This window comes from Oryzias melastigma, linkage group LG12 (genome assembly GCF_002922805.2).
Source record: "Oryzias melastigma strain HK-1 linkage group LG12, ASM292280v2, whole genome shotgun sequence".
NCBI lineage: Eukaryota > Metazoa > Chordata > Actinopteri > Beloniformes > Adrianichthyidae > Oryzias > Oryzias melastigma.
In genome coordinates this window covers 1,896,984-1,911,541 of record NC_050523.1, presented here as the reverse complement: position 1 = coordinate 1,911,541, position 14,558 = coordinate 1,896,984, and the positions used below count along the sequence as shown (strand labels likewise).

Here is a 14,558-nt window from a genome sequence, read left to right as displayed (position 1 = left end):
TCGGAATGAAGACAGTGTTTCCCGTTCAGATCCGAAGGCTCACCTTTACAGGCCCCAGCAGCTCCCAGATGGTAAATCCCAGCCAGAACGTGCCAGATGGCCCTCTGCTCCCCGGAGGAGAAGCCCAGCGTTTCCATGGCAGCCAGCAGCTTGGTGAACCCGACTGAAGCTCGCTGTTTCTCCTCAACCTGAGAGCAGACGGCGGTGAACCACAGGGCTCGCCTCCAGGACGCTCACACACCTGTGAGAACGCTACAGCACTCGCCCTCACCGTACCTTGGTGGGATGAACAATCCCAAAGGAGTTGGATCCGGGCAGCTGGTGCAGCTGCAGTTCTGTCCTGCAGAGGAACGTTGGGAGAGTCTTCACTCAGGAGAGAGATGAAGCTTCATAAACATCTATGGATCATCAGAACCAAAAACAGCCAAAATCTAACGTCCAGATAACATCCTCTGACACTACAGGAACTACAGGAAGGAAAGAAACTTAGAGAGGAAAAGATGGAACAACTGGAACCAGAGGAGGAGTTTCTCTGGATAGAAGGATGCAGGTTCTCAAGATTAAAGACGAGGATCTTTGCATCAGTGAATCCTGAAGAGGAAAGAACAGAGCTGAGGCTCAGGGAGTTACTGTGTGATTGAGTTTGATCAAAAGATGATTGGAGTGAGACTTTAGGAGAACAAAATAATCAAGAACTTCTTATTTTTATGACCAGAAAGAATTTTAAATCCAGGTGATGTCCTCACCTGTCTGAGGAACGTTTTGATTAGCATCCAGAGAGAACAAGAATTTAATGTTATTAACAAAAGAAACATCTGCTTCTTCTTAGGACACCTGTTCATCATAGAAACCTCCAGGTACCAGAGGAAGAGGAGGAGGAAGAGGAGGAACATGAGGAAGAGGAGGAGGAAGAGGAGGAACAAGAGGAAGAGGAGGAACATGAGCAAGAGGAGGAACATGAGGAAGAGGAGGAACATGAGCAAGAGGAGGAACATGAGGAAGAGGAGGAACATGAGGAAGAGGAGGAACATGAGGAAGAGGAGGAACATGAGGAACATGAGGAAGAGGAGGAAGAAGAGGAGGAAGAGGAAGAGCAGGAGGAAGAGGAGGAACAAGAGGAAGAAGAGGAACATGAGGAAGAGGAGGAAGAGGAGGAACATGAGGAAGAGGAGGAACAGGAGGAACAGGAAGAGCAGGAGGAGAACAGGAGGAGGAACAGGAACATGAGGAAGAGGAGGAGGAGGAACAGGAGGAGGAACAGGAAGAGGAGGAACATGAGGAAGAGGAGGAAGAAGAGGAGGAAGAGGAAGAGCAGGAGGAAGAGGAGGAAGAAGAGGAGGAAGAGGAGGAAGAAGAGGAGGAACAGGAAGAACAGGAGGAGAACAGGAGGAGGAACAGGAACATGAGGAAGAGGAGGAGGAGGAACAGGAGGAGGAACAGGAAGAGGAGGAAGAGGAGGAAGAGGAGGACGCGTGTTCACCTCATCTCCGTGCTCAGCCCCGCCAGCATCTGCGTGAAGACCAGGAAGTTGCTCTCTCCTGGCGTCCTCTGACACACCTTCCACCTGTCCAGCATCACGGTCTGTGGAGCAGAGGAAGCCGTGACCACGTGACCCTCAGCATCACACCGACCCAAAGGTGCCCGCCGCTCGCCTGCAGGTGTCCGGCCGCCGCCTGTCCGGCGTGGTTGAAGTCCAGAGAGAACACCATGGCGAAGCGGGAGGAGGCGTCGCTCTGCTGCGAGCCCACGCAGCCGAAGGAGCGCAGCACGGTGAACATGGCCTGGACGCGCTCCGCTGGGGGCGGAGGACACGGTCAGTCAGCGGCCCGCCGCCGGCGTATGACCCCCGCAGGAAGAACTCACCGCTGAAGCTGCCGGCCGCCGTCCCGGCCTGCTTGAGCAGCGCTAGCGTGAAGGCCTGGCACGCCGCCGTCTTCCCCGTCCCGCTGCGGCCCAGCGCGCACACGCAGTGATCCCTCCTGGTGCCCACCATGGAGATGTACAGCCGCTTGACCAGCGCCGCCAGGGCGGGGGGCGCGTCCCACGCCGAGTCTCCTCGCCGTAACTTTGGGGTCTGGGTAGGAGGCGTCGGTGAGTCTGGGCCTCTCGCCCGGCGGCGGTCTGACCTCACCTTGCTGGGGCTCTGGAGGGGGGGCCACAGGTTGACCAGGTTGGGTCCGGCGTGCGTCAGCGGCATGTTGGCTTTGGCCCGGCTGGTCAGCGTGTGCAGGACGGCGCTCTCATTGACGCACTGGAGGTCGCTCAGGTCGTCACAGAGGTCAGACTCGGGAGGGTTACACTGCAGAGGAGCAGACGTTACAGGAAGTTGTTTGTGTTTCTGAAGTCTGACGTAAACAAACATGTTCTCATTTTAATGTCCAGTTTGGTTTTTGGTGCTACAAACACTTTTCTGTTGTTGACGGTTCAGCACTTCGGTCACATTCAGCTGTAGACAAACGATAACAAACGATATTGATACTAATTATCAATACGGATTCATTTCTTATTGGGGATTTTTTGTCTCAAGCATTTTATTTGTTTTCCTAAAAATAAAAAACAAATCAAAATCTCACAGGAGGCCAAAACCAAAAAAAACCTTAGATCACAACAAAACTAAACACTAGATATACAACATTACCTGTGATGATACTAATGTGAATGGAAGCTGAATTTGGCTGCTGAAGATGCTGAAATTAATAGCTGAAAAAGCTGAAGCTGACAGCCATCTAAAATATTAGATAAATGCCAAATTAGCCTAAAAAAACAAAAAGGTTTAATTAGCTAAAAACATCTTGTGTGTAAATATTAGTCTAACTCCAAAACAGTCTGAAAAATTAGTCTAAATTAGCCAAAACAGCTAGCATGTAGCTAAAATATCAGCTAAACTCCAAAACAGCCTCAAAAATCTTAGTAAACGCAAACATTTTCCAAAAAGCTGCAGAATGCCAATTTTTAAAACTTTAAAACCATAACCATTTAACATAATTCTGAATAATAAAAAGGCAGGAATATTATTCCAGAATAAATCAACTTAAACCTTAAATTACTTTAAATATTTTACTCTCCATAAAAATATATTTTATCAAAATTATACAAGTTAGAAATGAGCACAAGATAACATCGGGTCATTAATAACAATAAAATAAAATGATCTGTAGGGCCGGATCCGGCCCCCGGGCCGTGACTTTGACACATTTAGTCTATATAAATAAAATTGATTTAAAGAAGACAGAAATGAAATCTAATTCTGAAACTGCTGAATCGACTTTAATGTTTTTGCTCTTCTATCGTGTTTGTGTTTAGTTTGTAAATATCTGATTAGAATTGATTTAAGACAAAATTTGAATATCTGTCGTTTGATCTTGAAAACATCATTTTATTTACGACAACTTTATCTTAAAATATGTAACTTTATTCTTATTGTAATCCGTCTAGAAATAGAGAAGTGTTTTAAAGCCTAAAATGTGATGTTTTTGAGGAAAAACTACAAGTATTTATGTATGTACCAGTACATGTAGCTCCTCCAAAGAAACCCCAAATTATTTAACATTAAAGAGATCATATTTCAACTTGTGATTGTCTATAGATGACTTTAATATCTATTATTTGTCTTAAAAGAGAAGAAACATCACGACTTATTGAAGAAAAACAGTTCTACTGTCTCATCCTTTGTATTGTTTTAAGGACATTTTTCCCTTAAAAAGGCTGAAATGACGGTTCCTTCCTGGGGGGTCTTGGTTTACCTTCTCCACCTCCAGCTCGCTGACGTCGTGTAGAGATCCATCCGTCTCCAGGCGGACTCGAACGCGGCCCGGCGGCAGGTCGGGCGTGCCTTCATCCGGCTTCAGCTGAGTGGCTGAAAACACAAAAACACGATGTGACCCGAGAGGAAGTTTTAAATAGTGTTTAATAAATCTTTATCCTGTTCGATCTAAGGTGTGTTTTGGATTTTGGTCTCTTGTGTGATTAAGTTTGACACTCCTGATCAAAATAGTTTTTTGTTTATTTATTTTTTAAGCTTCATGAAGCAAAAATGCTTTTTTTATATCATTTTTTTCCTTTCAAAGGTAAAAAGTTTATTTTTTTTTCTAAAAAGTATAAAAATACCTAATTCAACCAAATGTAGAAATATGAGGATGAATGTAAAATAAAAGACAAAACACTCGTTTCAATACTAATAACTAAATATGAAAATGTAAATAATAAAGTGAAATACAAATTCAAAAACAATAAGTACACTTTTTTCATTATATTATTAATTTGGATTGATCAGAATTCTAGTTAACAACTTTTAATTTTAGGTCAAATGTCTTCCTTTAGTTCAGTTCTCCATCTGGATTCGGGTCGAACTGGTTTCAGCATCTTGATGAAGAAGACTCTGGAGTTTTTCTGGAGCTCACCTCGGGTGAAGCCGTCCTTGTGGACGAACCAAACGGTTCCGGCTTCGTACCAAACGTCCTTCACCTGTTGGAGACCAGAAACATGTGTGAGGAGAACTCTCCCGGAGCCCCGGCCTCAGTGAAAGTAGGAGGAGCCTGCTGGCCCCACGTATAAAACGTTCGACAGATCTTATGAACTACGCTCAAGAGGGGTGTGGCCTTCCAACAAGCTCACTCCTGATTGGTCAGAGTGGTTGCCATAGAAACTGACTCAGACCAATCACTACGATGTCTGGTTCCAACATGGCGGCGTCCGTATCGCAGAAAAATGGCGACTGAATTGACGTCTGGTTGAACATTTTCTCTGGATGACATCACAGTGATGACATCACTCACCTCCTTCCTGCTGTTCTCTGTTACCGTCTCGTCCGCCTGCCTCCCCTCTGGCTCCTGCCTCTGCTCCACCGCCTCCTTCTTCTTCTTCACCTCCTCCATCCTCTCCTTCTTTAGCTCCGCCTGCGGCGCCTTTCTACTTTTCAGCTCCGCCTTCACTTCCTGCTCGGGAGTCTGTGTCTGCCGGGTTTCTGGTTTCCAGTCGGAGTCGGGGGTCAGGATGCGGCGCTCCGAGGACGACCGGCCGTCCGACTGGGCGGAGCTACACCTCCTCTGCTTGCCGTCGCTGACGAGCTTCTCGGCGCGCAGGGCCATCTCCGCCTCCAGGATGGGCGGGGTCTGGTCCGGGAGGAGGAACTGCTGGACCAGGTTGTCGCTCAGCTTCTGTGGCTGAAACAGAAACGTGACGAGAAATCCTCATCAAAACATAAAAAATACATAGTTGTACCATTATCTACAGGAATGCTGCCTTTAGTGTTCAACAGTTGATGTCTGCTGTTTATCTTAGTGCTTCATTCTGGTGGACATTTCTTCAATCTAATCAATCTAGGTCATTATTTATGGATTTTATTTCTTAAAACAAACTTCAGCTTCATCATCTGGACAGAATCCAGCTTTAACCTCTGACCTCTGCTGGTCAGTCCTCATACAGCAGCTGCAGCGGAGCCAGAAGCAGGCTCTGTTACCATGACAACACCTCACACTGTGTATCAAATAGTCCACTTATGGTAAAAAAAAAAAAGTGATTTCAGCATTAAGATAGAAAAGAAACCTTGAAATGCTGCATAACCTGCGATAATTCTAGTGTGAATACTTTTTGCTGAAAGTCGCTAAAGATGCTGAAGCTTTTGCTGAAAATGCAAAAGCTATTTGCAAAATGTAAAGGGAGCTGAAGTTGACCTACATTTCTGAGGCTTTGTAGTAAATTTGCTTAAAAATCCTGAATAAATGCCAATTTTACCCCCCAAAAACTGAGTGTTGCTTAAATATTAGCTAAACTCCAAAAAAACCTACTAGATTTCAAATTAGCCAAAAGAAGAAAGCTAGCACATTACTAAAATACTAGCTTAACACTAAAATAGCCTAAATTTCCTCTGTAAACTAAATTAGCCAAAAACATTAGCCTGTTGCTAATTTAAAAGCTAAACTCTAAATTAGTCTTAAAAAAAACTATTAGAAAACAAATTAGCCAAAAACGTTAGCATGCTGCTAATTTAAAAGCTAAACTCTAAATTTGCCTAAAAATACAAGCAGAAAAAAATAGCCAAAAACATTAGCCTGTTGCTAAAATATACGCTAAACTCTAAATTAGCCCCCAAAACCCAGTAGAAAACAAATTAGCCAAAAACATTAGCATGCTGCTAATTTAAAAGCTAAACTCTAAATTTGCCTTGAAAAAACCTAGCAAAAAAAAGGCCAAAAATGTTAGCATGCTGCTAAAACTCCAATTGAGCCTAAAAAACCTCAGTAGAAAACAAATGATCCAAAATCGTTAGCATGTTGCTACAATCGACGGTAAACCCCAAAAAGTTTCTAATAAATCTGAGCTCGTTGATTTTTCTGACCCACTTTTCTGAAGTCAAACCTGTGAAACATCCACCTGTTACAGGTAAGCCTCAGCTTATGTCCCGTTATCCACATTCAAGTAAGGCTGACTGCTTTAGTACACCGAGGCGCCGCACTCACAGCTTTCTCCTCCTTCACCTCCGGCTCCTTGTGTTTGGTCTCCTTCTCTGAATCCCGGACGAGCTGTTTGAGGAGTCCGCCGGGCAGAACGGACAGCGGCGGCGGCGGCGGGACGGACGTGGCCACCGGCTTCTTCTCCTGCTGAATCTGTTGTTTTTAATGAAACACGACAGCAGGAAGAATTCACAGACAGTCAAAACCATCAGAGAGGACGTCCTTATGGGGGTTAGAAAATCAAAAACCTCAACGAACAAACAGCAGAAATGAAGTTAAAGAGCAGAAATGTGGATTTTTAGAGGATTTACCTGAACTCACCTGAAATTAAGAAATGCTTTACACAAAAATACACAATACTTTGTAAATATATGCATATATTCAAATAAATCCAATGAAACTAACCGGGGATAACGAGCATGCTAGCAAAGTTAAGAGACAAACTCGACTGGATGAAAGACGCACAAAACAAACACAAATGTTGACACTCGGCTGTGTTTCCCCAGGTTTCCGTTTGGACACAAAGGTTAGCTCCATGCTAACACTTAGCTGCACATGCTAGCCCAGCTGCTCATGCTAGCAGCTGTAGCGATGCAACCGGTCACTTTCCTCGAGATTCGGTTCAAACCTCAATGTCGGGATCACAGTTTGGATTCGTGTTAAAAAACAGCAAAAAGGTTTGAATGCGATGAATTAAAATGAAGAACTTCTTAAAAAAGCCTTAAACGTATTTGTATAAATAAATACAAAACGTGTTTATTTGTAAAGGATTGATTTTATCTATATAGTTTGTAAAACTGATCAGCATGAACACTGTAGAACATATATCAAAGTCACGGCCCGGGGGCCGGATCCGGCCCTCCAGATCATTTTATTTATTGTTATTAATGACCCGATGTTATCTTGAGCTCATTTCTAACTTGTATAATTTGAACAAAATATATTTTTATAGAGAGTAAAATATTAAAGTTATTTAAGGTTTAAGTTGATTTATTCTGGAATAATATTCCTGCCTTTTATTATTCAGAATTATGTTAAAAAGTTACAGTTTTAAAGTTTAAAAAAATTCATTCGGATAGCTTTTTGGACTATTTCAGCTACATGCTAGCTGCTTTAGCTAACCTGTTTTTTCAGTTCATAATTGTTTTAAAAACTTACCGTTTTAAAGTTTTAAAAATGTAGTTTTTGTCAATGTTTATTTCTTTTTTTTTGCATATCATTTGTACGCAAGAAGATTTTGGCCACGTAGAAAGAAAAAAAAGAAGTAAATAGAAATGTTTAACTTTTATCTTAGAATTATGACTTTTTTCTAAGAAATATGACATATTCAAGCATCACACACGAAAATAAAACAAAACTGATCTTATACTCTGACAAATACTGAATGTGGACAAAACAAACTTTAAAAACAAATCTAAGTAAAACAAAGTGTTTCTGTAATAGATAACGTCGGCACTAAAGTTCATTTTTCTAAATTAGTCACTTGATAAAAAAATATATTTAAAAAAAGTCAATAAATGTAAAAGTAAATATTTTGTTCTGAGGTTTGATCTCTATGGGCTCAGACCAGGATCAGCTGATCAGATTGTACATTTAAAAAGTGTTTTCAGGTATTCTTTTTGGTTTAAAATGAGTTATTTGAGTTTAAAACGGTTTCGTGTTCTTTCATTCACACGGAGCCGATCCGGGTCTGACTCCCAACGAGGAGAACGACGATGACATCATCACACACAGCAGCTCGGCACCTCCCTTCTGCTCCCACAGCTTCAAACGTGACGACAGCGCCATGGCTGCACTCAGGGTGGGGGCGGGGTTGTGGTGGTGAGGGGAGGGGACTGTCAGCTGTCGGGGGGGAAACCTGACAAAGGAGAGGGGCAGGTAAAGGTGAAGAAGCGATTCAACGTGATGAGAACAGTCATCGTCTCCATTCAAACTGAAGTTTCTCCTAAAATAGAATCTTATTCTGTTGCTCTGAGGATTCATAAAAGGATCTCTGAGGATTCATGGAAGGATCTCTGAGGATTCATGGAAGGATCTCTGAGGATTCATTAGGATCTCTGAGGATTCATGGAAGGATCTCTGAGGATTCATGGAAGGATCTCTGAGGATTCATGGAAGGATCTCTGAGGATTCATGGAAGGATCTCTGGGGATTCATAAAAGGATCTCTGGGGATTCATAAAAGGATCTCTGGGGATTCATAAAAGGATCTCTGAGGATTCATAAAAGGATCTCTGAGGATTCATGGAAGGATCTCTGGGGATTCATAAAAGGATCTCTGAGGATTCATGGAAGGATCTCTGAGGATTCATAAAAGGATCTCTGAGGATTCATAGAAGGATCTCTGAGAATTCATAAAAGGATCTCTGAGGATTCATGGAAGGATCTCTGAGGATTCATAAAAGGATCTCTGAGGATTCATGGAAGGATCTCTGAGGATTTGTGGAAGGATCTCTGAGGATTCATAAGGATCTCTGTGGATTCATGGAGGGATCCCCGAGGATTTATGGAAGGATCTCTGAGGATTCATAAAAGGATCTCTGAGGATTCACAAGGATCTCTGAGGATTCATAAAAGGATCTCTGAGGATTCATAGAAGGCTCTCTGAGGATTCACAAGGATCACTTAGGATGTATGGAAGGATCTCTGGGGATTCATAAAAAGATCTCTGAGGATTCACAAAAGGATCTCTAAGGATTCAGGAAGGATCTCTGAAGATTTGGAATTCACCACCTAAACATCTCTGAAGCTTCAAGCAGTTTAAAACTACAGAGAAACAACAAACAGAGAGTAGAAGATCAGGCAGATGTTTGATTGTTCCACAGAATCGTCTGAGTTCTGGAAACAACAACGAGGTCTTCAGAGTCTCAGGTTCTCAGGTGGATCTACCATGAGTCCCACTGGAGTTTCAATAGTCTCACCTGAGACTCACCTGAGTGTTCAGTCTCACCTGAATCCAACCTGAGTTTAGACTGAGTCTCACCTTGAGTCTGAATCTCTCCTGACTCAAATGTTCTTCTTTCACAGTAAATTCCTCATTTCAGTCTAAACTGTTGATTCTGTAAACGTTTCAAAATCTCCTTCTGATGTTTATTATTATTATTATTTATGACTGACGACAGAAATCACTGAAATCTAAAAACACTGGAGGATCCAGGTTTCATTTTAACATTCAAATATGTTGTTTTCCTCTTTTCTTTGTAAACGTCTTCAGATGAAAACAAAAGTTTCTTCAAACGTTTTAAAGTCATGAAGCTGCAGATGAATCCACTGGAATGAAGGAAAAGTTCTGATCCGAGTGAAGGTCGGATCTGGGAAACGTTCAGGACATCCTGAAGCTTCTTCCTGTTTTTTATTCAAGATTTTTACTTCTGACTGAAGCTTCAGATCCTTCAAAATCTCATTTCAGGAAACTTGGAAACAAATTTCAGACTTTTTAGGATCATTTGAACATTTTCAGTTTGAATTCTTCTGATGGACATTCAACACAATAACAAGAAGCTTTTTGTTCACTTCGTTTGATTTTAAGGATATTATTAGATATTTCTCCTTTTCCGACCCTCATCCCATCTCCGCTCCAGCTCCGACTCTTTTCCTGAAAGTTTCTTCCTGAACTTTTTTCCTTTTTCTCCATTAAGATCATGTGGTTTCAAATGACCTTTGACCTGGAAATGTTTTTATTTTCTTTCCTCCGTTTTCATCTAAACTCCTCTAAGGCCTCACATAAAATGTTCTTCTGTCTCCTGAATTCAGACCCGCTCAGATTAAATCAGAACTTCACCTTCAGGCGGTTCCGGGTCCGTTCTGGACCGGCAGGTTCTAGTTCTGGACCTCCTGGACTTTCCGGCCTCCGTTCACGCCTGAACAGGCCTCAGCTCGGCCCTCTGAGCTCCAAAGGGGATCCTGAGTGAATCGGTGGAACCAGAACCGTTCTGACCCCCCACCAGAACCCGGTGGACTGGAGAAGACCCAGAAGTGAAGGATTAGATGAATGAAGGAGTTTTTACCCGACAGTCCGGCTCAGCGGCGTCGACTCTCAGCGGCAGAAATAGACCCGCATGCAGATAAGCAGCACAGACCCTCTAAAAATATCTGGGGGGGCGGGGGGGCACACACGACCCTGTTTGGAGAACTGCGGTCCAGAAGACGTCAGAACCACACCGGGATGACGTCTGTAATCTGGATTAATCTGGATCTGTTCTGGTTCAGAGAAGAAGATCATAAATTCTACGTTTGAACGTTTTCAGGATCAAAGTTTTAAAAAGAAGCTGAAAAATCTGAAGGGGGGGGCACATGCGCAGACGCGCAGTGCGTCAGCTGTCCCTGTGATTGACAGCTGCAGCTGAGGAAGGGGGAGGAGCCTCGGCGGGATCAGGAGGTTCTTTCATCTGGGAGGCTTTTATTGTGAAAGGACGTCTGAAAAAAGCCTTTAAGATCCGTTTGAATCATTTTCTCGTTCTGGTTACAGTGAACAAGGACAGACGGACGGACGCGTGGGTGAAGGTTCGATTCCCAAAGAAAACTTAAAGGTTTTAAGTCAGAAAGTCTAAGTTTTTATAAAGTAAAGGCGGAAAAAAAGAGAAAAACAGGAAACCAGGACAGATCTTCATCACCATCATCATCATCACCAAGAGAGGAGCTTCCTGCCCCCCCCCCTCCCCTCCCCCGATACGATGAGCTCATTTCATGGATTAAAACTAAATCTCTTTAGTTACAGCTTTGTTTTGTGGGGAATTAAATTGTTTTTTTCATTTTATTCAAACGTTTGTCAGAGATTTACAGAAATCTGATGTGTTTCATTATTTCATGTTGAGTACAAAGAACTCTAAAATGTCTTTTTTTTCTATAAATCTTCTCTTTTTACTGGAATAATTAGGAAAAAAGTTTATCAGAAAAATATGGAGATAAAACAGACTCACCGCGACGTGTTTGTGTACTTCTGTATTTGTGACTCATAAAACATTTTGAGCTTAAGTACGAAAACTTTCAATAGCTGCAGTAATTCTAGTGTGAATACTTTTTGCTGAAAGTAGTCGCTGAAGATGCAAAAGCCTTTTGCAAAATGTTAAATTTGATAAAAGACAGAAATTTTTGTTAAAGAACTATGAAAGAGCTGAAATTGACCTAAATTTCTGAAAAATTTGTAGTAAAATTGCTTAAAAATCCCCAATAAATGCCAATTTTGCAAAAATATTTAGTGTTGTTTAAATATGAGTTAAACTCTTAAAAAGCGTAAAATTCCCCAGTAAACTAAATTAATCAAAAACGTTAGCATGTTGCTAAAATATTAGGGAAATCTTTTGAAAATGACTGAAGACTCGCATCAGATTTGTGTGTAAATGTGGTTTTCTGTGCGTATCAAGCGATTCGTGCATAATTTGTGTTTTTTTTATCTTTAAATGTATTATATCATACAAATCAAGAATCACACACAGATCAGAATGAGTCTATTTTCTCTCCATAGTTTGTTTTATGAGACAAAACATCTTATTTTATCGTTAACTAGCTTCTCTATTTTGAAGTTTTTAGTGGTAAATCACTTCAAACTTTAAGACTTTTCCACATTTGAGGATTTTATTTAACTTTATTCAGACGTTTTTTTCACATTTGCATCATTTTTTTTTTGTTTCGTCTCGTGATCCTTCAGATTAGATCTCTAACTTCTTTGTTTTTATCGTTTGGTGGTCAGAGGTTTGTGTCTGGAAGGAGAATCTCTGGGATTTTTATTCTCCACATCAGAAGAAAAAACCTTCTGACTGTCGTGAATCTTCTATCTTTATGTTGGTCTTCTGATCAATATCAAATAAATCCGTTTGATTTCAAACCAACAAAGTTGATTTTCATGTGGAAGCTCACGCTCCCTCAGAGCAGATCCTCCCTCACCTGTGGATCCAGGTGGAAATGGACTGAAGATGAAGCTCCTCCCCTTCCTGTGGAAGAACAGGAAGTCCTGCTGCTTTGATGCATCATTTTCAGCTCCTAATAAAAAGGAAACTTTATAAAATAAAACTCTGATTTCACTCTTAGAACATTTAAATCAGGAGTATCAAACTCAATCGCACAGGGGACAAAAATCCAAAACACACTTTAGGTCTCAGACCGAACAGGAAAAACATTTATTGAACTCTAAAACTACATTTTTAAAACTTCAAAACTGTAACTTTTTAACACAATTATGAACTAGATATATATCATTACCTGTGATAATGTTAGTGTGAATGCTGTAAACTGAATTTGGCTGCTGAAGATGATGAAAGTTATAGGAAGCTAAAATATGAAATAAATGCCAAATTAGCCTAAATTACAAAAAAGAAAAAAAAAACTTAGGTTAGTCAAAACAGCTAACATGTAGCTGAAAAAAAAAACAACTTAAACCTTAAATAACTTTCAACATTTTACCCTCCACAAAAATATGTTTTGTCAAAATTATACAAGTTAGAAATGAGCTCAAGATAACATCGGGTCATTAATAACAATAAAATAGAATTATCTGGAGGGCCGGATCCGGCCCCCGGGCCTCGACTTTCACATGTGATTTAGATCACTTCATATATTTCTGTAGAATTTTCATGAAACACAAATCAAACATAGAAGATAATTTCTTGTCCAGTTTAATCCATATTTCAGTCAAACATTTTTGGTCCCCATAGTAAAAATAAAACAAATATCTGACAAAATAAAGAGATGTTCCTTTTAAAAAAAATCACTTGTATGGATTCTGTAATCCCAGGAAATTGTCAAAAACTAACTTTTACCTATTTTTTTGTCTTTTAAATTCTGATTTGATTCATAAAAAAATGGTAAAAAAAAAAGTCACATTTCAAGTTTTTTTTTAAAACCATGAAAATTTTTGTTTTGATTAAGAGAAACCACTTTAAATTACCAAAATAATATTTTAGATATCATTAGTTTAGGTAAATTATTTTAAATGTCACAACCAACATTTACTCTTCATCATGAGAAAAATTCCCAAGAACTTGTTTAAAAATGAGTCTTTACAGATAACGAAGTGTTTGTCGCCACTTGGTGGTCACCTGGGGAACTGAGGCTCATAAAAGTCCTCAAGAAAAAATGAAAGTTTGTTTTTTTAAGTATTTTCTTATGCGATATGAATCTGACAATAGTTTCTGTGTTCAAACGCTCAAAAACTGATCCGTTCATCTTAGTTTGTGACAGAAGCTGAACTTATTATTTTTTAATGAAAATGTTTAACTTTTAAACTTAAAAATGACTGTGTGTGCACAGAAGTATCACCTGTAGAGCTCCGCCCCCTTTACAGGTCATGACTCTCACCAAGTTTAAATGAGCAAAAACCCAAAATACTAACGCAGATGACTGTAAACAGAGACTTAAAAACAACAAAAAACCAGATTAAATCAGCAAAAAATAAAATCGTTTGTTTTTGCAGATTAGTAAATCCACAAAAGTAAAAGAATGAACTCACAGACTCAAGCCCCGCCCCCAAATTTTAACTAATGGTCACTGCTTGCTGGTTTGGTTTTTGGAAAGAAAAGGCTAAAGTTCAAAGAGCAGAATCCCGACTTCCTGTATGAAACGCATTTAAGATCAAAAGGTAAAGTCAGATGAGTTCCACCACTGACCACTAGGTGGCTTCAAACAAACCGAGTCAGTTTTTATTCATTTTATTAAGACTACCCAGCCGGCAGGGTCTAGTGGATCCACATGGTTCAGAACTGGGCAGAACATGTGGGTCCCACCTGTGAGTGTCCACATACAGAGGAAACAGTGGGTTAGCTCGCTACGCTAGCCAGCCCCCAGGTGGACAGCATAGCACACGAATGAGTTTAGCTGAAGGGAGCTCCATTGTAGCATGCTAATGAGCTCCTTGGTAGAAAGCTAGTGACCTACTCTCTATTGAGCTCCCCTGTAGCCACCTCCACTGTAGCATGCTAGCGAGCTTCTCTGTAGCATGCTAGTGAGGTCCACTGTAGCATGCTAGCGAGCTGAGCTCCACTGTAGAAAGTTAGCAAGCTTCTCTAGCATGCTAGCGAGCTCCACTGTAGAAAGTTAGCAAGCTCCTTTAGCATGTTAGCAAACTCCACTGTAGCATGCTAGCGAACTCTGCAGTAGAAAGCTAGCAAACTTC

The 14,558-nt window shown here is 41.0% G+C and overlaps 1 protein-coding gene across 1 annotated transcript in view; it reads right to left on the bottom strand.

Moving 5' to 3' along the window:
• The window catches only part of LOC112163313 (unconventional myosin-XVIIIb), a 33,897-nt gene extending 23,391 nt beyond the window's left edge, over window positions 1–10,506 (bottom strand). The window contains exons 1-11 of the mRNA XM_036214511.1: window positions 10,233–10,506; window positions 8,202–8,310; window positions 6,459–6,605; window positions 4,776–5,162; window positions 4,401–4,464; window positions 3,744–3,856; window positions 1,864–2,299; window positions 1,653–1,795; window positions 1,481–1,581; window positions 277–340; window positions 44–188 (exon numbers count right to left, since the gene is read on the bottom strand). Coding sequence (XP_036070404.1) covers window positions 44–188; window positions 277–340; window positions 1,481–1,581; window positions 1,653–1,795; window positions 1,864–2,299; window positions 3,744–3,856; window positions 4,401–4,464; window positions 4,776–5,162; window positions 6,459–6,605; window positions 8,202–8,240 — 1,639 coding nt within the window. The 5' untranslated portion in view covers window positions 8,241–8,310; window positions 10,233–10,506. The remainder of the gene's footprint in view (window positions 1–43; window positions 189–276; window positions 341–1,480; window positions 1,582–1,652; window positions 1,796–1,863; window positions 2,300–3,743; window positions 3,857–4,400; window positions 4,465–4,775; window positions 5,163–6,458; window positions 6,606–8,201; window positions 8,311–10,232) is intronic.
• Between the last annotated feature and the right edge of the window lie 4,052 nt (window positions 10,507–14,558).